The 27308-nt window shown below is 40.4% G+C and overlaps 1 protein-coding gene across 7 annotated transcripts in view; it reads right to left on the bottom strand.

Moving 5' to 3' along the window:
- The window catches only part of BLTP1 (bridge-like lipid transfer protein family member 1), a 245235-nt gene that overhangs the window by 3547 nt on the left and 214380 nt on the right, over positions 1-27308 (bottom strand). For 5 of the 7 annotated variants that reach the window (XM_090036587.1, XM_090036592.1, XM_090036590.1 and 2 more), the window contains 14 exons: positions 26870-27009; positions 25581-25782; positions 24168-24371; positions 23224-23403; positions 20005-20142; positions 18595-18855; positions 15846-15996; positions 14491-14648; positions 13259-13451; positions 12390-12607; positions 6437-6688; positions 5715-5918; positions 1678-1872; positions 647-781 (listed from right to left, as the gene is read on the bottom strand). In XM_090036587.1, the coding sequence (XP_089892713.1) occupies positions 647-781; positions 1678-1872; positions 5715-5918; positions 6437-6688; positions 12390-12607; positions 13259-13451; positions 14491-14648; positions 15846-15996; positions 18595-18855; positions 20005-20142; positions 23224-23403; positions 24168-24371; positions 25581-25782; positions 26870-27009 (2631 nt within the window). The remainder of the gene's footprint in view (positions 1-646; positions 782-1677; positions 1873-5714; positions 5919-6436; positions 6689-12389; positions 12608-13258; positions 13452-14490; positions 14649-15845; positions 15997-18594; positions 18856-20004; positions 20143-23223; positions 23404-24167; positions 24372-25580; positions 25783-26869; positions 27010-27308) is intronic. The other 2 variants (XM_090036588.1, XM_090036591.1) reach the window with 1 other exon arrangement.

The raw sequence follows: 27308 nt of genomic DNA, 5'->3' as shown, positions 1-27308 counted from the left end.
ACTACAGTACTCATCTTAAGTCTGTTTATTCTTTAGGTTTTTGAGACACCAAGAATATAAAACCAACTTTGTAGCTTCAGTCATTTTTGCTGACATGCAAAGAACATAGAAACAAGACTGAATAGTTATTTTTTTATGTTTCCATATTACTTTTGATAAGCTATTGGAATAAAAAAGATAAAGGGGATTTACAAATAGTTCTGGTGCGGCATATTTAATTTAAATACAAGGAAACAGTTAAGAACAGAGATAAGTAGTTTTCTCAAGAACATACAACTGATCAGTACCACAGCCAGGAACAGACTTCCATTTCTTGGCTTCTCCAAACCAAACAGCCAGGAACAACTTCAGGTTTTTTCCTCTTAAGAAATATAAACTAAATTTCAGTCATTATAAGTGTTCTGGTAATAACTTTTTTGTGACAGACTTTCAAAAACCCTGCTGGTTTGATTATTCATCAGTTTCAAATCATAGAGGAGTTGGGTTAACATTAATTGTTGAAAATCTCAGTAAAAATGAAGCTTTAATTTAAATAAAACCAAAATGTAGTATTAGTAGTATACAAAAATAATTCCAAATATATGTAGCATGGCATTCACAAAAATGGTTCATTCAAGTTATAACATAGTTTTTTTCAACTATCTACCTTTTTCTTTTTCCTTAAGATAAGCAGAAACCAAATCATGCAGAAACATGATTAATTCCGCATCCATCGTTACACAAATATGGTCTGTGAATTCAGTTACCACACTGCACTCCACCTTTGGTTTTACACTAGTATCTGCATAAAAGATAAAAATAATCTTAGCATATTATCAAATGCAGATTATGTAAAATCATAGAAACTAATTTAAAAGAGTACCAGTAAAAACTAATAAAATACCAGAATTAAGACTGCTCATGATTTACAACCTTAACTTTGGGAAAACTTGTAATAAAAGAATGCTACTTTCTACATTAAAAAAGGAATATTCTTTTCATAAATAAAGGAAGGAATATGTATTCTTTCCATAAATACAGGAACTGCTATCATGGGGATCCCCAATGATTGCCAGTTTAGAAGAGCACCAAGTACAGGTAATAACCTTATCTGTGTATAATTTTAATGGACAGTACTGAAGACTGAAATCAAATACGTCAAATTTGGCAGAAACAGAAAGGGCAACTGAAATAACAACCAATATAAAATATTGATCAAACAAAATTTCAGCAGAGATTAGGACCCCACAAAGCAAACATCTAAATCAGCAATCTAATGTTCAAAAGAGCTGAATTCTCCCCAGCTCCATTTGCAGTTGATGAGAAAAACAGTACTCTGTACTTCCTAGTATCAAGCCATTAATTGTAGATACCTACCTTAGGTTCAGTTTTTTTTTTTTAATGGCCCTTTTTCTAAAAAAGGATTTTAAGAAGTTAATTATATTAATCCATTTATTTGGAGAGTTCATAGAGATTTTATTTGTATAAACATAGGGTTTTATAAAATGTCTGGTCTCTACCCTGGGTTTCCCATTCCCTCAAGAGAGCATCCAATTCCATAGGTTCTATTTTCTATTTTACACAAAGGTAACACTTCTAACCTTAATTTAGTAATTAATTCCTAATTTTTCCCTGTGCATGATCAGAATAATGTAATAGCCTTGAATGAGCAAAGTAAAAGAAGGATGTGGATAGCACCTTGTAATGAAGGTTCCTGTGGCTCTTGAACATGAATGGATTTGAAATCCAACTGCATCCTTGGTAATGCAAAGATGGTTTCTGTTTCATGGTTATAACTGGAACCTCCTCTGAATCCACTTAACAAGCTTGAGCTTTTAACTGTTGTGCTGCTCTCTGGGTTATTGGCATCCACATTTCGAAGGAGATTTAGTTCTATATGGACAACACAAGCTGTAATTTAGCAATCTTTATTAAACAAATCTTACCTGTATTTAAGGAGACATATTTGCAAGTGACCTGGTTTAATTACGATGGCATTCTGCATGGTGAGGTGCTATTTCAATTCAAACCAGTTTCTTAAGCATTCAGGCTAAGAACAGCTTGAAGTACACTTACATACACTGTTAAGCAAATTATGCACCTATCTAGTAACAGTTACCTGTTACCAACTGCTTCTCACATGATAAACTCAGGTTGCATCTATATCAGATAAGTGCACTTAAGCTCAGCTATTTTCATGGCTACTACTTTCTGTCATATGAGTGCCATCTCTCATAGCTCAGGAAAAGGCAGGGAGATTTCTTGCTCTCAAAAAGGGCTTTATTGCAACAAGTAGCACACACTCAAAGATGGCTGACAACTTCCTGTTGATGTCATCATGTCAGCTCTCAGGAAGGGAGTTAACTCTCATTACTACAGCCAATAGCAATCCTAAAGCTATTTGGAAACCTTAAAAATAGGGAGGGGGGAGGGGTGCTTTACACTTAAAGGAGCATTGTCTGTCTAGACTTTTGTACTGCCCCATTACTATAGCTTAAGAACCCACAGGAGTTTTGCTATACTAGTCAGTATTCAGGAAGCCTCCCCTCCCCCTCTCCAGTGTACTTCTGATTTTCTGAGAAGGGGTGTGGATGGAACAACATACCTAAGATAAAACTTTCCTTTGCTTATGGAGAGAACAAAAATGCAAAATACCACTTCTATTCCAATCTTGCTTACCTAGAATCATGGGGGACCTGTGCTCTCAATAGCAGGAACTCAAATTAGTGAGGTATGTATGTATTGAAGAGTTCTAAGATTTACTACTTTGTCATAAAACTGGCAAACCTCATTGACACAGCTAAAAAGTATATCAAGAAAGGGATTTGTTCCATACAAAATTAGTCCTAAGGAAACAAAATATGCTAATACGACATTAATATTTTATAGTCAAGTATTCAAGTGTTAGGTGATGCTAATGGCAGACTAATACTATACCTGAGATAATCTTAGCTATTGTCTGTACATATACTGTAAGACTGTAAGATACACCTTATTGGAGGAGTCGTGTGTGATCACATATTTAGAGGCTTCTCAAAACACATATTACTCAAGGAGGGATCAACTTAAAGTTGCACTTCCAATTTTAACTAGATAGCCTTAACTTCCCACTGATATTTTTTGGTATTTACATTTCAAATGCTATGTCAACATGAATCGAAAGATCCTATGCATATGCACACACAAAAAATAAAGGTTTTTAGAAACTAACTAGACTTTGTATAGTGGTAACGATGTATTAGAGCTGAGTTTTTGGTTGTAGCCATGTTGGTCTAAGGACAGGCAGGCGAGGTTCTCTGGTCAGATGTGATATCTTTTGTTAGACCAACTGAGTAATTGGAAAAGAGTCCTTAGCAAGCTTTCCAGCACAGTCACCCTTCACCAGGCACAGAGAGTCTCTGCTGGTCAGTTTTCACAACAGTGTATTAAGCCCATAATAAATGTATTAAGCTCTTAATAAATGTATTAAGCATATAAGCGCTTAATACAATTTATAACAATGTATTAAGTGCTAAGTTATTCTTATGACCTGTCAATACTAAGAAATGGTGTTTTATGCTCTTCTTTTGCATTACGTTTTCCAAACAGTAGTACACCAATGTGCTTAAAGCCCAGCTTAACAGCTCATGCATCCTTATTCTAAGTCCGAGAAAACAGCATCTACAAAGCTCATTCTAGCATCACTATATGTTTTCACTATCCATATTCAGGTTCCGTATGATCCTCTCACCATTCATCTTACTATTTATGCAAGTTTTGTGTGAGTTAACATTTTAAAATCACTTTTGAACAATGTGAACCATACAGAGTACAGCAAATGGAAATGAAAGGATCTATATAGATAGCCCTGCTAATTTTGGGAGCAAAGTGTTCTGAAACAACTGAACAACTGTTCTGGTCTCCTTAAAATATATCAATGAATGTATGTGCATGTTTGCGTACACCCTGCCCATATACATGTGTATATCTGTGTATACACACACACACACACACACACACACACACACACACACACACATATACTTTCATTGATATATTATAAGGAGACGAGTACAGTATAACATTGTTTCAGAGCACTTTGCTCCCCAAAAAAATCAGCAGGCCCATCTAACAAAATTTTAGGGAAATGTCCATGTCCCCCTCCCTGCCCCCAATCAGTAGCATTCCAACATAAGTAAATATTTCAACCAAATGCATGAAATGAATGGAATCATTTGAAACAACGATTACTGCCAAAACTGCACTCAGTTTATTCAGCTTTTCAGAATTCACTTATTTTTACTATAGAAGCTTAGAGACCCAAGTTAACACCAGGACTTATGGCATAAGTAAGATCCACCTAAGCCAATAGGCCCATTGCAGTAGTGAGATTAAGGCATAACAGTTTCTGTAGCCAACAGCATACAAGGCAGTGATGTGGCTAGCAGCACATCTGGTTGTCTGACTGCCTGACCTGAATGGCTAGGTAAATCATCATTTGCATCTGTGTCAGCTAGGCCATGTACAAAGAGAGGAAAAAAGTGCTGCTGCCTTAAGATGCAACTAAAATAAAGGATAACTATCCTGTAGCAGACACATGCAACACTATTCGAATATATCATGATTTCACCTTTAAAATGGTATAAGTTCTTCAACATCTGACAAGTTAAAAAAAGGTAAAAGAAGGCTACTGTTGCAGGAAAAATGTTGACTCATGATCATTTCTTTCTTTCTTTCTCCAGACTGATACTTGGCCATTAAAACATCCAACACACAAACATAAGTTTGGGGGTTTTTCAGGTGTTACATTTGTTTGTATTTTTAAATACTTGGGAGGCACGCAGGATGTATGGTAACAAGTCTACATACAGGAACAGACTAGATAGATATGATCTTCCCAGTATCTGTACCTGCAAGCTTTTTGACCACCACATCCTGTCGCATCATTTAGAAGGAAGAAATACACTTCACAATATCAGTACAGTATTTTTACACATCCATAATTTGTCACAACTGAATTTCTTTGATAAAAAAGAAGCTATACATCTTTTAGTATGTCCTACAACCTGCAGATGTTTTGCACGAAATCCATTTCAATTACATTTCTATTCATGCAGTAATGATAAATTACAGCCCTATGTTCTCTAGATTTTATAATAATCATGATGTGCCTTTTAATCCATGTTACAACTAACTAAAAATGGCAAAATTTTCTGAAACTTTAAAAGTTAGCTCCAGATTGCAAGTAAGCATAAAAGAATATCTTGTTGAGTGTTACAAAAAGAGAGAGATTTGGAATGCAAATACCTTCCTGTATGTCAACTTGTCACCATACATCCTCTGTGCCTCCTAAGTAGTTAAGGTTAGCATACAAGGTTTTCAAGTCAAAGACAGTTTGACATATCTATCATTTATTTTAATGCAATTAATTACAGCATCACATTGCAATACTATATTTGGGCAATTTTAAAAAAAAGCCAGATAAAATAAAATACAGAGAAATGAGGAACAAAACTAATGGAAATGATTGTAACAGATACAATATACTGACTTCAAGTGAGTAACGTCTCCAAGTAGTCAGTACACTGTTGAATTACATTCTGTAAATACTACTAGCCTCAGAAACAAAATACCTATTTATTTTAGTCAACTTGCTTTCCCTTTTTAATTTCAACAGCTTTAGTTCAACACACCCTGCAGAGATTGGCAATCAGAACAGAAATTATGGATGTGAATAAATGAACATGAAATCTTACCTTCATTCCTTGTAGCTGTAACATAATTGAACCACTCTTTCACACTTGCAACCCCATGTGGTGGATTTTCATGACGACGCCTTGTTATCTTTGTAATTGTTGCCATCGGACTTTCTAGGGCTCCACAGGGCTTGGTGACCATTGTATTGTGACCCAAATGAAAATCCAGGGTTTGTACAACATACGTAGAATGCTCACTAGAACCTGTTACAATTAAAACACACACACATTCTGAATGTTACAAAAGTTAGATTCTCCTCTCAGATGCACAAGTACAAATCAGAAATACTTCTAGCAAACCAGTGAAGTAAAGCTTGTGAGTGACAGAAGTCAAATCCTCAGCAGCAATGCAGACAGAAACAATTATTAATGCAACAAGTTTAACTTTCTACTTTTGCAATATGTTGGCTTCAACTAAACAAGGTAGGAGCATGACATTTGAAAATGTCACCTGGGACCTTCAGGTCCAGTCTGCTACCACTGCAAGCAACTATGTTGTACATTTGCCAAGGATGTATTAGATCGTTCAATTAGGTGTTTTCCTTTATATACCAATGACAGGTTCATATTGCTTCTGTCCCAAATAAACAACACATTTTGAGGGAAAAGAAGAAAATTGATTCAAAATATAAAAACAGCTCTACATATGCTTAGTAAGCCAATGCCAATTATGTTTTAAAAAAAGAATCCTAAAGTACAGGATGAATAAATGCTTTACTTACCATCTTCCCAAATTTTTTGTGCTTCTGTCCAGAATGCAATGTTGGGCTCTTCAAGGTGAAACAGTGCCCAAGATTTTGATCGGAAATTAGGTCCATGGAAGCATGCTAGTGTCATGTGATTTCCATGCAAGCTCATTGATCCTCCAAACTGCATTCCATCTTCTGGTAAAGGAATTTGAAATAAGGATATATGACAACCTGAAACTACCTTCAAAACTCCTGGCCAGTGGCGATGATGCGCTGCATCCAGCACTAGAGGAAAAAAATAAAGTCACTGAATCAGAGAGACTCAGGGCTAGAAGGGACTGCCAGAGGTCATCTAGTCCAGTGGTTCTCAACCTTTTTTGTACCAGGACCCATTTATAAACATTGATGGCCAGCCCCAACTCAATACCTCTCACTCCCAACCCACTGCCCCCAGGCTCCAGCCCCACAATGTGTGGGCGTGGGTGTGTGGAGGGTATGGGGGACCACAAGCAGCCCCTTGCAGGCTGTAACTCTGCCAGCCTGCAAGGGAAAACCCACAGCTTCCTGTGTTTTCCTCCTTTAAAGGAGAAATCATTTTTAAAGTTTGTTCATGACGCTTTTGTATATTCTTGCCACCCACTTGGGTCCTGACCCATGGGTTGAGAAACACTGATGTAGTCTAACCCCCCTGCCTAAGGCAGGATCATCCATAACAAAAACAGCCTATAAAATCAATAATCTCAATTCTGCATACAAATGCCATCAACCCTGACGCCACACAGACCTAATAACCTTATCTGCCAGAGGTAAGTAGAGGAACCATGTCAGCCAATGTTCTGCTTCTATGAAATGTTGTCAATATATGTTCAAGAGATCCTGGCAGAGGGCCATGCTCCTCACTACAGAGGAAAGCAGAACTCCCCCTACTGTCTGCTGACCAGTCTGACCATGGGGTAAAATTCCTTCCTGCCCCCAAATATGGTGACTGGTCTGATCCTGAGCAGAGGTGCAAGACCCTCTAGCTAGGAACCTTTAGCTTTGGTCCCAGCAGGAGCACTAGCACACCCCAATAAAAATCCCAAGCCTTGACTATAGCCAACACCCAATGCCTCCAAAGGAGGCTTGAAAACAGTCAGACGCATGTAGCAGAAAGGGGCGGGATAAGGCAGGGGGTATCAACTAAGCCCAGAAGCCTGGGAAATACCCCTAGTAGTACAGAGTCATAGCTACATCTAGATCATCCCTGACTAGTGGCTGTCGAACCTCTTCTTAAACACCTCCAGTGACAGAGTCCCCACTTCCCTAGGCAGTCTAATTCTACTACCTCACTATTCTAATGGTGCAGAAGTTTTTCCAGACATCCAATCTAAATGTACTTTGCTGCAATTTAATGCCATTGGCCCATTCCCTCCTCTCTGTAGCAAAAGAGAAAAACTTTCCTTATATGACTTGCTTCCCAAGTCCTTTAACATCTTTGCTGCCCACCCCAGACCCTCTCTAACTTCTCCACATCCTTTTTAACATGTGGAGCCAGAACTGCACATAACACTCCAGATGAGGCCTAACCAACAGGAAGGAATTTTCACTTCCTGTGTCTTGCACCTAATGCTTCTATTGATGTATCCCAAAACCAGGTTCGCCTTGTGTGCAGTTTCACCACACTTCAGACTCAATATAAGTCTGTGATCTACCAGGACTCCCAAGTCCTTTTCCAGAGTGCTGCCATCCAGCCAGATGTCATCCATTTTATATTCATTTTCAATTTTTCTTCTTGAGGTGTGGCACCTTGCATTTCTCCATATTGAACTTCATCCTGTTGGCTCTAGCAATTTTTCCAATCTGTCACGATCCTTCTGGACTGTGCTCACATCCTCCAGTGCGTCTGCAATCCTTCCCAGTTTTGTGTTGTCTGTAGACTTGCTCAATAAGCTTTCTATGCCAGCATCCATATCATTAACAAACATGCTGAACAGCACCTAACCTAGGGCAAACCCCTGTAGACAGGGAGAGCATTGAACTGGATAGATTTAGAGTGGTCCATTACCATTCTTGGCATCCACCATTGTTAGTTTAGAGATGCCAGAGGAAACATCTCCAATTATTCTAACAGCTATTAGTAGAGCTATTATCTGTGAATTGATCTAGTCTCTTTTTGAACCTGGCCGTGCTATCTGCCTCTACTAACTTTTGTAGCAGTGAATTCCGTAAGTTAAAAAAGTATTTTGTCTTGTTAGTTTTAAACCTGTCTCCTAATTTCAGGGGGTGCCCTCTAGTTCTAGTATTCTGGGACTTGGTGAATAACAGTTTGCTGTTCACTTGCTCCACATGCTTCATGATTTTATTAGACCCATATTATATTTTTAGTCTTTCTTGGTACGGCACCTGTTCCATACTCCTGATCATTTTGGTTGTCCTTCTTTGTACCTTTTATAATTCTACTACATCCTTTTTGAGATGCAGACCAGAATTGCACACAGTATTCAGTATATGGGTGCACCATGGATTTGTATAATGTGCATAATATTATCTTCTGTCACCCATGTAGTTGGGCCTAAGCACTCTTCAAGCAGGTGACAAATTTATCCATGAGAGATGGTACTGATGGGGAGACATCAGTTTTCTGGACATATGTTGGAAGAACAATGCAGCCAAACATAAATTGTCAAGCCAGTTCCTAACTTGTGTGGAGTTATTCTGTTTCAGAAAGCAGAGGATACAACTAGGGGATCGTCTGTCTCAGGTCTTGTCCTGACCAACAGGAATGAACTGGCAGAGGATGTGAAAGGTGGGAGGAAAGTGATGACAAAATGATAGAATTCCAGATTCGGAGACAGGGAAAGCATGAGGTCAGCAAAATTAGGATGCTACTAAATTTCAAAAAGGTGGATTTGATCTGACTCAAGGAGTGAATAGGCAAGGTGTAATGGGAGAATATACTGAAGGATAAAGGGGCCCAACAGGACTGGGAGCTTCTAAAATGCACAGTATTGGAAGACCAAAAAGAATCTGTCCTGACATGATGGAAGCAGAAGGATAATGGCAAGAGATCAATATGGCTGCACAAGGAGCTTCTAAAATGCCTCGAATGCAAAAGGAAAGCCTACAGGCAATGGAAGAATGGGCAGGTCACCAATGATGTGTACCAGGAAATAGCAAGAACCTGCAGGGGCAAAATCAGGAAGGCAAAGATAAAGAACAAGCTGCATCTAGCAAAGGAAGTTAAGGAGGTTCTCTAAGTATTTTGGCCAGAAATGACAGACCAGGGATGATGTAAGTCCGCTGTTAACTAGCCAGGGGGGACTCCTAACAGAAGATGCAAAGAGGTCAACAGCTACTTTGTCTCAGTCTTCACAAAAAAACTAAGCTACAGTCAGACACCTCATAAGGATTATCTGGTTTTGGGCTTGATGGACTGACCCAATAGGGCACTTCTTATGTTAAGATAAATGGCACCAGAAGTGGCCATTGCTAGTCACCATGGCAATGGCTGCAAGGACAGGCATCATGTCAAAAAAACAAGTTTTATGTCATATTTCTACAGAAATCAACTATTGTAAATTCTAACACCTGTCTGATGTCACGAGATATAGGAAATACAAATAGCAACAAAGGTTAATCAAAAAAAAGGCTAAATACCACAGGACCCTAGAGGTACAAACTGTCAAAACAGATTGTAATACGAATGTGAAGAGGAGGATACACTTCTAAAATAGTAGCAGTAGTAAACAAAATTAACATAGACCAGTTATATTGGAGAAATAGGACGGTACAGAAGGGCAGCAATGAGATCCAGAATGTAAGCATGAAGGGAGCTTTTCTGTACCATGCAGCAATAAACATGCAAACCACAGGTTTCTTGTGGTTTAAGTCATAGAACACCAAAATAAAGTGTACCTATTCTGACCAACAAGCTTGGCCATCAAAATTACTGAATAGAACATTCACCACTGGAGATGTTTCATTAGATTTGGAATAAGGTATCTGAACATTATATACCACGCCACACTTTTTTGTTTTAAATAACTGTATCTCGTTTCCCCCCCTGCTCAACATCTTGTTTTTTAACAACTGTTAAACATAAACTAAGAATAATTGTTGGCTAAAGAGACTGCTGCTTAAACAAATATTCAGAATTCCAGTCAGTAGAAATGGTGATCAGAAGATGAATACTAAAAGTAACATGAAATGTTCTCTGGTCTGTTTACCTAAGGCATGACAGGTGCATCAATGTACCAACTACTTCTAAACACCAGATCCTATTGGTTATTAACTTTCAGCTTTTCTAACAAGTAGAACTGTTTGTAAAATACAGTTTATGAAAAAACACCAAATATTTTCCTTTCGTATGGTATTTTTTTATACTATTACTAGAAAAAGATATATTGAAATAATTCCATATTAAATAGGGCTGTGAATTAATTGCAGTTGTGTCAATTGCTGTTCAAGTTAATTTTTTTAAGGCATTAATCAAGCATGTGGTTTTTGAGTGCGCGCTTGGGCTCTGCTTTGCTACCGCCACCACCGCATTTGGGCCACCCCATGAGGCAACGGTGGCAGTGCAGAGGACCACAAGGCAGCCCAGGTGTACACTATGGGTTGCTGCTGCAGTGTGCAAGGGGCGCACACAGACATGTAGCCACAGCCTGCAGGCAGCCACGAACACAGCCTGGCAAAGTGCAGAACAGTGTGCAGCAGACAAATCTGTGAAGGGTAAGGGGTATGGAAGGGTGCAAATCGAGGGCCCCATGGTGAGGGATGAAGTGGGGCTAGGGCAGAGGCAAGTGGGCCCCTGGGGCCAGGGCCAGGCCAAGTCGTGGGACAGAGTCACAGGCGGCTCTCATCCATGGGCATGGGGGCTGCTCCCGCTGCTGTGCACATCCCAGGGGAGGCATGGGGGGCACATGCCCCCTGGATTTGTGCATGGGACAGAGGCAGGTTGCCACTGCAGGCTGGGACTCTGTGCCCTGCTGCTGTTGCCCTGGGAGCCGCACGACCCCATGCTGTGCCTCCCACAGCCAGGCAGGCAGGGGACACGGTACAGCCAGGGCACAGCTCCCGAGGCAAAGGCAGTGGGGCACAGAGCCCCAGCCTGCAGCAGCAGCCCACCTCTTCCCCATGCACAAATCTGGGGGGCACATGCCCCCGCATTCCATCCCCAGGGTGTGTGCAGAGGTGGAAGCCCCTCCCGCAGCTCTGTCCCACAACCCGTCCTAGCCCCAGGGCCCCATTCACCCCAGCCCCTGCCCCTGACTCTGCCACACTCCCTCACTGTGGGGGCCTTGATGTGCCCCCATGGGCACCTGCTGGGTGGTGTGTCTGTTTGTCTGTCCCGCATTCCCAAGCCACAGCCCCATCAGCCTGCTGCTGCCCCTTACTCCTGACCCACAGTACCCCATATCCTACCAGGGTATGCGGGAACTCCCTGTCTCTGGGCTCCAAACCCCTCCCCCCCACACACACACATACCCACAGCCCCCCACACCTTCAAATTCCCCTCCACACCCACCCCACAAAGTACCTGCATAATTTTGCATAACTGAGTTTTTCTGCACATAATTTTGAGTTTTTAGCTGCGAATTTAAAAATTGCAATTAATTACAACTAATTTTTTTAATCACACAACTGATTGCAATCAAATTTTTTAATTGTTTGACAGCCCTAATAGTAAACCGATCTATCTTGAGACATCATACGTTCCCATTTTTCCCCGTCTGGAAAAGGGGGAGGAGTGAGAACAAAGCGAGGGAAAACCCATGTATAAAATAAGAATATTAAAAATGAATGTTGAAAAAACAAAAAAACAAAAACCATATCAGCATGGTTTAAGATGCAAAACTTTTATTTGGGAAGATGATTAATTTCTCAGCTAGAAAACTCAACAACAAAATTTTTATCCATTTTCATCTTCACATGGGTAAAGTTACTGATAAGCATACATATCTGTAGGAAGAAAGATGATATTTAATTAAACTGTTTTAATACATACATTGCTCATGTGAACTTCTTTCTGTATTGTTAGGTACTGTCTTAGGAGGAAGATAAGGAACAGGCCCCCAGGTAGATAGAGCTCGCTTGCTGGTATCAAACTGCTGGGTAAAGAACTCTTGGAGTTTCATTCCTATTTTTATCAGGTCTGGGGTGGTTGATCTTGAAATCATCACTTGGAAAATATCCCACTTCAAATCTCCATGGACAAATATCTCACTAGAATATATATATAAAAAAGAACAAGCAGAACTAATTCAGTTTATTTTGGTCAGTACAAAAAGGTACTTTTTGTTTTCTTAACGTGCATTTTTTGTTGTCATTACCAGGTAGAACCTAACAAATCTCTTATGAAAAATTTACTTTTAAACCACTGCAAGGGAGCAGTGCAGAGGGTTTTTTTTGACCCCTGGATACCCAGGGGTCAAAAAAAAAAAACCCCTACAGAGAAAAAGAGCTGAGCAGTGCACACATGGGTAGCGTGTGCCACTGAAAAGCAGAGCTGGGCCAGGCTGCCTGGTGCTTTGCTGCGGCTGCCAGCCAGGTTTTGTGCAGCAGAATCAACACTATTTCAGCCCTAGGAGGCCCCCAGAACCCCAGGTAAGGCTGCTGGCACCAGTGCAGTGCTGGCCCCAGCCTCCTCTACTGCCCCAAGGTAACCTGCCATGTGCCAAAGCATATGTAGCACAGACATTCCCCAGGGACAACTAGCAGTGGTGCAAGGCATGCCACTCGTCCTTCGGGAACCAAACATTCACGCAATGTCTGGATGTGGCCTTAGGCTCCTTTTCCCTTTTGGAGAACATGAATAGACAAAATTAGATATTACTCGGCATAAAAAACCCCAAAAAACCCAGAAAGAAGTTTTACCTTTTATCAGAGATACTTGAATCTATATTGTTATATAAATTAACTTTCCACTCATCCTGGAGCTTAAGATCAGCATTACTGAAGATCCCCATAAGGATACTGGATCCCATGTAGTCAACACGTGCTTCAGTAGAACCCATAGTAATCTGAATTTTGTGACTGGGTTGCTGGTTTGGATGTTCAGAAATATGAGCTAAAACAGAAGAATTTAACAACAGAGAAAAGTGTGTTAAAAAGACCAGACTCTGTAGTGCCTGGGAAACCTTGCGACTCTCTGGTGGTGTAGAGAGGCTGGAAAGCCACCAGATCTCCCTCCTAAATGCTTGGGAGTCCTCTTACTGGAGATGGGATGACATACTCAGTTCCTACACCAGCCAGCCTCCAGGATCAGCATACTCTGGGAGTTTTAGGGGAGTCAGAGTGCTATCACAGTCTTCCAGTTACTACCTGATGGATTGCCAGTAAAGGAATGCAGACAGGCAGTGTAGATTCAGAGCAGTCCTAACACAAAGAACAAGCCCTAGAATTCAGAGCTTGTACATAGACTCCTCTACACACTCCACCATGCCCTGCCCGGTGAACAAGAGGTACAGGTAGGAAACCAAAATGTATGCCAAATCTGGTTGTGTCATTAAAATTACATTTAGACAGGAGAATTTTTTTTGTCTTGTACACCTGCCTTCAGCTTCTCACATTAACAGAAATGGTTAGAGGGCTAAGGCACATGACATATGAGGAACGGCTGAAGGAACTGAGCTTATTTAGTCTAGAGAAGAGAAGACAAAGGGGATTTAATAGCAGCCTAAAACTACCTGAAGGGTGGTTCCAAAGAGGATGGAGCTGGACTTTTCTCACTAGTAGCAGATGACGGAACAAGGAGCAATGGTCTCAGGTTACAGCAGGGGAAGTTTAGGCTAGGTATGAGGAAACAGCTCTCTCACTAGGACAGTAGTAAAGCACTGGAACAGGCTACCGAGAGGTTGTGAAGTCTCCTTCCTTGAAAGTTTTTAAGACCTGGCTAGACAAAGCCTTGGATGGGATGATACAGTTGGGGATGGTCCTGCAACTTGGACCAAATGACCTACTGAGGCCCCTTCCAACCCTAATTTTTCTATGACTCTATGATTATGTAAAATCTTTAGTGATATACTTGTATAGTATTATACCCTGAATTGGTATAATTTAAATGAACGTTGTATAGCAAACAAATATCGACCATCTTTCCAACTTACCCACCATCTCCAAGGCGTTAACATCTATGGTACCCCCAACCACACCACCTCTGGAGTCCAACTGTGATCTTCCCAGACCCACAGACATGCTAATTTCACGATCTCTGTTACTGCCAACAGATAAACGACCTTGGCTTTTCAAACCACTGGTGGTCCAACTGAAAGAAGAGATGGGGAAAAATATGCACATATATACATGTATATGAATGCTTTCAATACACACTTTTTAAAATACCACTATAAAGAATAATTAATACAAATGATTTATCATTAGGTCAGATACACACTTATTTTACTGCATATTCTGGGGGGGCCAAGAAAGAAAAAGTTCTTTGAAAGAGAAAACTGTGAGAAAAATAGTTTCAGAAGAATCAGAAAAAGTTTGTGGACAAGCTGCTGGATGTTACATTTCAGTTTCAATTATACATGCTTTTCTCAAAGAGGTAGATATTTCAGAGCTTAAGCTTTCAGCCTTGAAGTGTTTCAGTTCAGGAACATGCCAAGAACAAAATCATGGATGTATTAAATTCTGCGGTAAGTTAACTTTGGAGAACCTAAAAGAGAGCTTCACACTCTCTCTTCCTTCCTTCCTCCTTCTCTCCCCTCTCAAAATTTGGGCTCTAGTGAAATATTTCTTCGTTTCCCTACATTCTCTTCCTGGTGAACAGGGAAGATACAGGAACTGTGAACATAAACCCATTCAATATAAAAATGACCTTTATGGAGCTTTGCGCCTCTTGGAATGGTATTGTGGTCTTAGAACGTGGCTTATGCTGACAATTTAGAGGCTGTTCCTGCTACAATGACCCTGTGGTCACCAGCCTGCAAAGCACAGGAAAAATGTCTCTTCTAGAAGTCAACTACACTGTTGAGGGTGTCATTTCATACAAGATCCCAAGTCCTGAACGTAGCCCCAAGCAGATACCATCATTTATAGCAAGTTTCCTTTTAAATGGATAAATTAATCATAAGTATAATATGCAATATTATGATAGTAGTTTTTAGGATCTCTTAAAATGGGCAGGATTCTGAAGCTGTAAAAAATTCAAATCGCCTACAACAGCAATGCTCCTATAGGTAAGATGAACAGCACAGGACTGTTCTATGAGCTGGATCAGGCCCTGCACACCCAATATAGCGCACCCCACAGACCATGGCGCTCCCCACAGACCATGGCTGGATGGTAGTACTAAGGTCCAAGGGGCTTGACAGGGGTAGAATACCCCAACCTAGACAACCACAAGCTTTGAATGACTTGAAGGAACAAAGATTGATTAGATTTTCCAGCAATATTTTATATGTTCAAACATCAACAAACAACTAAAAGCCCGATTTTTTTTTTTTTTTAAACTTACGTTGTGTTGCCCATTACATTGCTCATATTCATTTGGACATTTAGTTGTTTCAAATTCATAGCAAATACAACCAGCGTTTCCCACGGAGCACCTTGCTGACTTCCAGCTTTATTAGATTTATTAAATGGAGTTGAAGTTTTTGACAGAGTATCTAAAAAGACAGGAAGTCAAAACTCAAAAAAGTTGCCTTCTATTTGGAAAATGTTTAGATTCAACAGTAAGTTTATAACACTGAAAGATCCTAACAGAAGACAGATTGCCACTATATTCAAAGGGCACTACAAAAGAAAAACAAAAAAATTAAAAATGTGAAGTTTTCTGTGTGGCCTTAACGATCATGAAAATGGACTCCTTTACTTTTCTATCAATACTATCATTAAAATATTTGTTTAATCTTTACTCTTCTACACAAGATCTTAAAATATTTATTAGACATGCATTTTACACATCAACTACCAAATCTTATTTGCCAGTTACATGAAAAAGATTAGAACATAGTACTTATGTAAAAACAAACAAAAAAATTAAAAATAGGAATTCAAGTTTCTACAAAAGAAACAGTATTCACCTCCTACCATTACCCATTGCTGAAAAAATAGTTCTGAGAGAGAGACATGTATGAAAACACTCACACATTACAAATGAATTACTATGTAGCCATGGATCCTTTTCTTTTTCACACTCCCTGTATGAACTGCTTATACCAGGGGTCAGCAACGTACAGCCAGCAGGCCGGATCCAGCCCATGGAGCCACTGGATCTTGCCTGAAGAGCCACAGGGCTTTGCCTGTGACTGTGCTCATGCCAAGAAGCAAGGAGCTGGGAGCTGTGCCTGCACTGCGGCTGCTTCTCCTTACTCCAGCCCCTCCCCAGGACTACCGTGTGGGCATACCTTCCACTTTGAGAGAAGCTGGAAACTGTGCCTATGTCACTGTCACTTTTCCCTGCTGTTCCCCTCCCCAAGGTTGCAGTGTGAACACAGCTGCAAGGGAGCTGCACCAGGGCTGGGCTGGGGAGTGGGTGTGGGGAGAAGCATGAGCAGCATGGAAGCAGATTCCAGATCCCCAGCCCCAGCACAGCTCCATTCCCAGTAGAAGCTGTCTTCACACTGCAGCTGAGGAGTGGGGCAGGGTTGGGAGAAACAACAGTTGTATGTGTTACCCTGCTGGAGGGTAGCTGCACCAGGGCCAGGGAGCTAGAAGCTGCTTCCACCCTGTTACAGCTCCTCTGTCACGAGACAGAGAAAGCATCATTGTAGCTGAAGTGAAGTTGCAGTACAAGATAAAACTTCTCTTACTCCAGCCACATACCTTTTTCTCTAGCACAAGAAATTCCATAACATTTTTTTTTTTTTTTTTAAATAGAGTAGATGGACTTGTTAGGTTTTGATCTGAGTGCTACGGGAATAGTCCTGTTACAAAGAGAAGACACCAATACAGTGAGAAAAAATGGCCTTAAGATATGATACTGCAAAAAATTTCAAAGGAGCTGAGGACACTTGTCACCTTACCAGATTGTTTTTAGGTCCCAGTTTTTATATAGGCTGCCAATTTCCCCACCTTTGAATTTCATGTTCAAAATTTCAGAACCACTTTATTGAGTTTTATTTCCATCTAAAGCAGGGGCGGCAAAATATGGCCCATGGGCCAGATCCGGCCCACCAGGCCATTCTATACAGCCCATGGGGCCTGTCTAAAAGAAAATATTACTGGCCCGTGGCTACCTGTCTGAAAGCCACCAGGAAGTGCCAGATGCAGCAACAATTTAGGCTCTGGTTGCAAAGCAACCAACCCCAACCCCAGCCTCCAGAGGCTTCTGAAGACTGGAAACTTCTGCCCAGAAGAGGCTTTTGCCTGGAGACTCGGTAGCTCTTCCCCACCCCTCCCTCCATCAAGTGGAAATTCAAGTAATAAGGGTCTCAGGGACTCTTGTTGGGAGAAATTGGGGGATGAGAACAGGGACCATGGGTGATCACCATGCCACCAGCCAGAAGCTGAATGCTATCGGACCAGGCCAGCTCTGTGCCTCCACATGTGGCCCCCTGCTGCAGAGCCGGGGGGAGGGAGGTGGGCACATCCACCCACACACGCCATACCCACACCACCCCACAAATCCCACTTCCTCATCCACATCCCTTCACAACCCTCTCAAACCCCTTCCCACCAATATACAAGAGTAAGGTTTTATTTTGAGCTATTATGCAATCACCTCTATATACACAATACAAACAGGTAAATCAGGACAAAAATATTTGTTGAAATAAAATTAAAATATGTTATAATAGATGTTTGATTTTTAGTATATTATTAGTTTTGTTTTTTTTCCTGGTTCCAAGATGGCACTCCCCCCCCACAAAGGAATACTTCGGGGGGGTGGGGGAAGGGGAGAGGGAAGGGAGAAGATGTAAGACTTCCGATGGCAAAAGGTTAGGGGCTAGGGGTGGAACTTCCAGTCCCAAGATGGCGATCAGGGGGCAAGGCACCCATCAAAGGGCAGGGCTACCTTTACAGTCCTCAACAAGTCACCAAAAGTCATTCAGTGGCCCTCCAGCTGAAATAATTGCCCACCTCTGATTTAAGAGCTGTTCAAGTGCAAGACCAGAATGAAAACTTAGAACTTCAAAGTCATTCCATCATTCTGAATGACTTTGCTATGATGAGCTCTTTTCAGTGATATATTTATAAACTACTCTAGGGATCGCCATGAAACATTTATTTATTTACTTATTTTTAAGTAATCCTCCACTCACCCCTCTGGGGAACTGAAGAATCAGATACACTCCTGGATCTTGTAGCAGCTGGAGATTTTAAACTGTGAGATGCTGTCCCAGGTGACATGCTGTTGTTTGCATTGTGCTCATTGAAAACATTGGGTGACTGTGCCATATGCGTAAATGAAGCAGACTGGGAAGGCTGCTCCCAAGTTCTACAGTATGCTTTACGCGATGATTCAGGAGAAAGATGCTGGCTTACCCCTTCAATGGAATCTGGTGTTCCAGGACCAGATGCTACTGGAAAAGAACAGTGGCCATAATGCTGCATAACTTTATTCTGATTTTGGTTAATGACATGCAACACTGAACTTATGCATACATATTGGTTGATATTTGGTATTTTTCTTTCTTTGCAGCAGATTTCATGCTATCTATGCATTTTAAAAAAAATTAAAAAAAACTGATCCGATTTTCACACTTTGATACATTTTTGATGTTTTATGACTTTAATACAGGAAAACAAATTCCTAGATATTAAAAAGGTCTGCCAGGACAAGGTGCATGGGGCACTGGGGTATGTTTGCTTCTTTAAAGGAGCTAGCAGCCTGTGAGGCTGCTTGCCAGTGGGACAGGGAGCTAATGAAAGGCTCGCATGACCGGAAGAGGGCTTGGGCTGGAGCTATACCCAGTCAGGCAGCCTGTCCCTGGCAGCCACAAGGTGAGGAGCTCCAAGCAGCAGGGCTCCTGAAGGGACTGAAGTTGATATCAACAACCCTGCAGGCCTGGGAGCAGTGACAAACCTCCTGGGCAGAGGAAGTCAGGGTTTTACAGGTAAGTGGCCTTTGTTTTATTTTGAACCCACAGAGGGTCTGTGAACCTGGAGAAGGGGCTGCATGTGGGACTAATAGTTTGGGAGCCTGGGCTGGGTAAGGGACCAGGAGGGCCTGAAGGTCCAAAGAGGCTGTATAAAGAAACAACATCACCAAGACAGAACATATGCAAGGCTTGGGGCATGGTGTAGGGAAGGTACAGAGCCACACAAGGAGCCCTTAAGGTGACAGATGCCCAACAGATAGGCTGAGAGGGCCTGCTAGCTGGGGGGTGCAAGGCTGTGACTGTGGGGACCCAGGAGAGACCCAGTACAGGCTCAGGCTCATGCAGAGCCCACAGGCAGCCTCCTTTTATAACCTTCAGTAAAAGCAAGGTGTGGTGGGTGAGTGATCAGAAGGGGGCTGCAGCTGGGCCTGAGCTAGACAGGGGCCACATGACCAACAGGAGGCATCAGAGCTGCCCTGTGGCAAGGCTGGTTACACAAGGGGTATAGTATCATTTAGCTTCTGCTGCTTTCTTTATTCACCTATACCCAAGTGTGTGCAAAGAATAGGTTACACAATTATTGCTTTTATTCACTTTACAGAATGTATTTAGAAAGTAAGTGGATCTTACCTGGCATATTTATAGTTTGATCCCCTAGAAAAAGGCGCCTGGCTATACTTCTCCTGTACCAAGCTCTTGGGAAGGCTAGAATCTCACTAAGTCGTCGCATGTCATACTTAAAAGAAGCAGATCCTATATCACAGACCGCTGATTTAAAAAAAAAAAAAAAAAAAAAAGTTTATCAAGAGATTTTGATAACCAAACCTAATTGTTTGAGAATTTACCCTTCAAAAGCTTTCAGCTATTTATACCCAATATGGACATACATCATATCATATGGACAAAACAGCACTGCACTTAATACTAGACCAAAGAATGGTGATTTATTTTATAGTTAAACATATGTTTCTTCAAGATTATCTATCCTAAGTGTGTGGCTCCATTTAAGTGTACATGTGTCTCAAACAGGTAAGACTGAAATATTTTAAATGAAATGTTCATTGGACCATGACCAGCCTGCATATTTCCTCAAGCCTGACATGAGTGGGTGGCATGATTGTCTAGGCCAGTGGTTTTCAACATGTGGTCCGAGACCCCTGAGGTTCTGCTGATCATGTCTAAGGGGTCCATGAAAAATGATTATGAGCAATCAAAAGTATGTGAATACTCACACTTACAATTCAAAAGGGGTCTACAGCTCCATTCAAAATGTTTTAGGGGGCCACACAAATGAACCATGAAGACCACTGGTTTAGGCAATCACTGCCAGGTGACTAATGGAAGACAGTCCAAAATATTTCAAATAGAGAATTCAGTCAAAGACTTTTGGGATAAAGCAACCTCAAGGGATCGAGGCTGCTTTGAGCCACCAATTCTAAAACAAAATAAGTCTTCCTTATAGAGAGTTTTCCATTTTGTGGAAAGACTTGAAGGTAATAGTCTGTCAGTGGCATCAGTTATCTTCCAGGTTGCTAGAGGTAATGACCTTAATGCCTAGATGAAGCATCTGTTCTTAATTCTGTGGAATTGTCTCAAAGGATTAACAGACATCTCAAGGAGCAATGTTATCCAGAACGGTCCTAAGAAATACAGAGCTATCAGGGTCATTGTGGCTGTTTCCTGTCTGATTTGCATATCATTCTGGGAATCAATGGTACCAGTGGAAATGAGACTTGGATCCCAAGGTATAAAAAAAATGGTATTTTGAAAAGACCCAGACTTACGTCTCACTTGGAACAAAAAGTTGGACATTTTGAAGAGTCTCTTTTTGCAAGTAAAACTAAAATGGGTTGTCACAGGTGAAACACTGGTGTAATGAGCAAACTTTTCAGAGCAAACTTTTCAGAGAGTATTAATGCATTGTAATGAATTGTCTGTTTAGAAAGTCTGCTAGGTTGTTGCCAATTCCTAGATGATGAAGAGCTATTCTTGCAGTCTCCCCATGTTGTTCACACTATGTCTAAAACACAATCACCTCCTGCCAAGACTATCATAGAAGGCACTTTCTTATTTGCCTACATGGTACGTTGCAGATGTGTTGTCCATGAGAATATACATGGCAGAATTCTGTAAATCAGGTAAGAACAGTTTATTGAATTTCTAGAATATGTATGAAAAGTCATGCCTTTTTGAGACCAATTCCCTTATATTTTGGAGGTGCTCTATGACACTGAGAGGGCCATTTCTGTGTCTAAGGGAGAGAACCTGGGGATACAAAATGCATGTCTCTAGTCCGCAAGGAGAATCCTCTTGAGCTCATCTGAGAAGAGAAGGTATGTTCTGAAGGACAAGAATGAGTATCTGTGAAAATCAGCACCATAGAAAAACAACTTCAGAAATAGGCACTGGAGCTGAGGGAAGTGCTGGGATATAGTTACTTCCTCTAGCACTATAGTGATCAGTATTATTAAGGATTCCATTTACATTCTGAAGTCAATGCTTGTACCTGTTGTCAATAGTATTTGGAAGTTACTAGTTTCTGGAGGGTGTTTTAGGTATAGAAACAACGTGAACTGGTTCTGAGCTGGTTTAATTTACCTCTATTTGCATAAACTGGCTTAGAATTCTGTTCCCTGAACAATAATGGTTTGCAACTTCTGGGACAAGAATGACTGGTGCTAGGAGCTGTATATTTCCCAGGGTTCTAATTTCTTTTGCTTTTGTGAAAAAGTGGTACCAAGTATCAGGTTGATACCAATGATAACTTTGAGGATGGATCTCTGCCTGATGTTTCAGATTTTTTGCCTACCCTGACCTTGTGTTTTGTGTGCCAGATGGCAGGGGCACTGGCTGACTAAGACTGAGTAGAGGCTGGATCTGTCCTGGATGGTTAATCCTTCCCTTGTAATCAAAAGGTGTGTTTTTATTGATTAAAAGCAAATAAAAAAGAAAATTTGAAGAGTGTTAATCTTTAATTAGCTATGGAATTTGTTACTGGAGCAGACTTCACTAAAGGGGAGCAGGCTGATATTGCTCATTCTATCTCATTCCCATGAAAAATAATAGCCAGTCTGTCTCCTGTCCTTGTTGTGGTGTACACAAAATTCAGTAGACGCTGATATTCAAAGATGCCACTTTTACGTGCGTGAAACATATCTAGAATGGAGCCCACAGACACATAGTTGAAGACGATTGATAACTTGCCAGCTATTGACAAATTACAGTTCATGCTGGTTTGGACTGTACTAAAATATACCCTAAAGTTAATATTACATAATATGTATGTACTAAGTTTAACAATGACATAAACTTTTGTTGGTAATAATGGTGCTGTGAAAAATTGTTGGCATTAGAACTACAATTGAAAAATGTTTGAACTATCTGAGCAAATACAAATGAATTGATATTTCCAGCTCAAAACCTTATAAATATCATGATTTTTAACTTGCCTTTGGTGAAATTGAACAACAATTCTCTTTATTCTCTGATTATGGGCCAGATTCAGATTCCTTCAAGCTGAATCCACATCCCCCCGCCCCCCCAATCATGATCTGTAAAATCCATGCAGAGTGATGTCAAAGAACCATCTTAGAACAAACATTCCATTAGAAATTAAATGGGTCTCTAGCAGAAAGGAAAATGTAAACCTACAAACAGACATTTGTGATCACCAGAATGTAATAAGACTCCAACGTGTCTTGGGAACTCATTCACTACAAGAATAAAATCTTATTGTATAGCACATCATTTGCTTTCAAATAACACCTATACAAAATTGATGAAGCAGCATGGAGCTCATCACTGGCACAACATTTATGTAGGTAGAATGACAAGATGGCCAATAAATACCAGATATATTTATTAACGTGGTATCCATTTTGCTTGTTGTTTTGCTTGCAGAGGGACTCTCAAAAAATGAAGCACCACCTGAACGTCTTATTCTGGACAAGCTTACTTTCACAAACTCGAGATTAATGCTCAATGAATCCTTCCGGCCAGTGACTGAAGTAGGTTCCTCATCTACGTTACCTACAAAAAGGAGAAAAGCTCCAATGAACTTCTCAAATTAACACGTAAATGGAAAAATCTTTTTAGGTGCAACTGAAGTAGGAAAAAAATGTTGCTTGGAGACTTAGAGTAATGACCAACATTTGGAAGATAAGGCAAATATTGTTCATTACTCCAAGTTACAATTAACACAGTTTTCAGTTTCTTAACAGAATACATTTAATAGCAATTTGTGTATAGTAACCATTCTTCAGGGCAACAATTAGCCCCTTCTATTCTCTATACCAGTTCCTGGTATTATACACACACACACGCATGTGTGGTATGTTTACAAATGTTTTCAGTGGTTTCTATGGTGTAAGTATAAAGTTGATTTTACAAACACATGATCAAGATGATTTCTAGATCTTCCCAGGGCCAACCAAAACTCATAATCATTGCTTTAGCTACTAGAATATAACAAAGTAATAAAATTAAAAAAACGAACAAAATGCCAATATTTATGTGCCTCTTTGAAATGTGTTAAAACATTAAAACGCTCATTCAGGTGCTAAAAGTCCAACCCAAAATTCCTAGCAGAAAAAGACCCTTTTTTTTTTTTTTTTTTCCATAAAACCATATGCATTTGCCATCTGCAGGTTCATGGACAGACAGATACATAAACCTGCAAAGTGCACGCACACACACACAAGCTTAACTTTTTGCAGCCTTTTCAAATCTTAAACCTTTGTGAAAACTTAGCAAATTTTGCTCCTGTTAATTTTTAAAAATAAAATATTCTGTACCTAAAGCTCCCGATCCAGGAGTAAGACCAGTAACAGCAGATTTTTGCTTCCCTGCTCCATATGGATGAAATACATAGAGGGAGAAATCAGACATGCAGGCTGTGAAGCTCAGGCCTGATGAACTGCTGCTAGAACTAGTCAAATCAGATTGACTACTGCTATGTCGGGTTCTGCCAAGAGGGCTCCCTAGCCCAGGTGATGAACCTAGAGTAAATCCAAAGCATCACAAGTTGAAACAGTTTTGGTGCAAAAACATTGTCAATATGGCTAGGGACAGACATTCAATAAGCCTGAGCCTGAATTGATTCAATCTTTGCAGGTTAGTCTAACCTGGCTAGGCTGAACCAGTTTGTAACTGCACAAACATCCCAGAAATGCAGGCACATGCCTGCAGTGGCTCAGGCTAGAAGCCCTCCCCCTTCCCTTCCATATCGCTGAGCTGAGAGGAAGCATGGCCAGGCCCCAGCAGGACACAGATTAGGGAGGGGTTTCCCCCCCTTGTTGATAACAGAGCATTTATCAGCTCTGTTATCACCATTTATCACCCCATCAAAAAACAAAGTCTCTCTCCATTAGGGCTAAGTTATTTAAGAAGAGCTTGAACTAAGTGGACACAGTCCTATCTGCCACAGCACAGACCATAACCAACATGTGGTATACTAGCTAATGCTGAGAGGTGTCTGTGTAAGGCAGAGGGGAGGGAGAAATCCCTGCTTAGCAGGGAGTGGTGAGGGGTTGGGGGAGCAGGGGGAAGCCAGGCAGATGTCTGCAGTCTCTGCTGGAGCTCCAGCCAGGGAGCAGAGGGGAGGCACCAGCTCTTTTGTGGAGCACAGAACCTAGCCCAGGGAGCATGCCAGGATGCTGGAGGAGTCTGGTTTAACTTAAACCAGAAAGGGATCTGGAATAGACATTGCATAAACCAGTTTGACCCAAATCAGTTAAGTCTGATACTATATTCAACCACATTTATTTCAAACCAGTTTCAGCCATTTTCAAACTGGTTTATGTGCAATGAACATCCATTCTGTTACAGGTTTAAACCAGTTTCTGATCACTTAAACTGGTTTGTGTGTAATATCTGTCCCTAGCCTATGAAATGTCATGTTAATTCACATACCATATGAACTCTTTCAGCTCTCAAAATTGGGGTGTTACTGCTTACTGCTGCCCTTGAATGGGTTTCAGACCTACTCTAGTTGCTGTTCTGCCATACCAGGACGCTCCTCTGCCTCACCAATGTCTCTAGAATGCCATACTTTCTGGATACTCTGTTGTCTGGAAGACTTACTGTACAACAGTCAGTCATGTCTCTGGAAAAATTCTTTTTTCCTACCTTCTGCCTTCCAAAACAAGGGGCACATTTTACCTGGGAGCATGTGATATGTGAGCAAATATGGTAAATGAATACTTCACCTGGAATCCCAGTTTTATTAACTGAGCATTTTGATCCACTTTGTGAAGTACATCCACCAACTGACACATTTTCTGTGGGATACGTTGTGCCTAAGGTCTCCAATTCTCCTCGGTTTGAAGAAAACACAAGGTCTAAGGAAGGCAACTTCAGCATGCATTCTACTCTTGATACTGGTAAGCAGCTGAACTTGATCTGTGAAGGCTAAGCCACAAAAGAAAAGAGAAAAGATTCTAAAAACAAACACAAAACACTAAAAACATCATTCTGAGCCCGAGTTCAAAGAATAACTATGGCTAATTTTAATAAAAAGCTTCTGCTTCACCATCTATAGAGTTTATGTTCAGTTCAGGGATTTTCTAAACCAAAAGGTTTGTTACCAAGAAAAGACAGATGGCAGTCATGGAAGCCTGAAAACTTGAGCAGCTCTGATATAATCACAAACTTCCCAGAATTAGGATGTGAAACCCAGTTCACTTCAATTAATCCAGAGATTTGGATTAAGAGCAGCTTCCTACATGAATAGCAGTACTACAGTGAAGCAAATTACATTAATAATTAGCTATAGCCAAGTATATCCCTTGATCTGTGTCAAAGGTTTGGCCTTCCCAAAGGTATACTTGCCTTCTTAATCCTAATTTATAAGGAAGTCAAGGGTGATCAGACATGTCTAAGTTTTTGATGTCCAACAGCCCACAACAACTTCTGGATCCAAATCTTAAACTTTAAATGGCAAACACTTGCCTTTTGTGTTTATGCAAGAGACTAGGATTCTTGTGGAAGATACCATTTGTATTTATATGGCTCAATTTTTTAATGCACTCGAAGCTGGCTTTTGAAGAAATACTTTTTGCAATATAAAAGAAAAAAACTTATCAGTTCATACACATGCTGGATGTAGAGCCTCATTAACTAATATTTTCTGAATAAGATGAGAATAAGAATTTCTCTCTAGGGAAGACAAGGAGGTCAGAAAAGTGTAAAATTGTAAGAGCTTGACAGCAGCACAACAGAGCAAATCTCACTGTCAATAAGGAAAGCAGTGATTAATTAAAATTTTCAAGAGCCCCTGGGGCTTCTCAAAATTCTTCATTTCTTTTGAATTCCAGTTGCTGGAGCCAATTATTTTTTAATTCTAGTTAAGTAAATTCCCACTCTTGTTAATCTAGCAGCAGATCTCAAAATGGGTCTCTCTAAAGCATCAAGTTTAGAAGCAATTTTTAAATGCATACGTTTTTAAAGAATGCTATTAGCATTGCATGACATAGTGTATATTCTATTACAATCTCACCTGAACTCGCACATAAACTACCACATCTACAGGAAATGATGAGTATGCCGATGTTGATGATGACACTAACGAGGTTGTGGATTCTTCCATGGGATCTTGCATATCAAACTGTCCTATATCATCATCCTGAGAGCTAACAGCTTTAAAAAAGTAGAAAGAACTCATTAAAGTGGTATTTAAAAGGGACTACTTGTTTTATATACCATCAATATAACTAATAAATACCATTAAAAAATTACCATTAATACCATTAATAAATACCATTAATACAAGGGAATACTTGTTTTAAATACAATTTTAAATACCATTATTTAAAACAAATACTTGTTTTAAATACCATTAAAGTGGTATTTAAAAAGGGAATACTTGTTTGATACCATTAGAATTTAAAAAGCCAACAAGTTACATAATAGAATATATGAAAAAAGCAGTAAGCCCA

The sequence above is a fragment of the Crocodylus siamensis genome, chromosome 2, assembly GCF_052110815.1.
Source record: "Crocodylus siamensis isolate JL-2025a chromosome 2, ASM5211081v1, whole genome shotgun sequence".
Taxonomy (NCBI): domain Eukaryota; kingdom Metazoa; phylum Chordata; order Crocodylia; family Crocodylidae; genus Crocodylus; species Crocodylus siamensis.
This window is presented reverse-complemented; position numbering and strand designations above follow the sequence as displayed.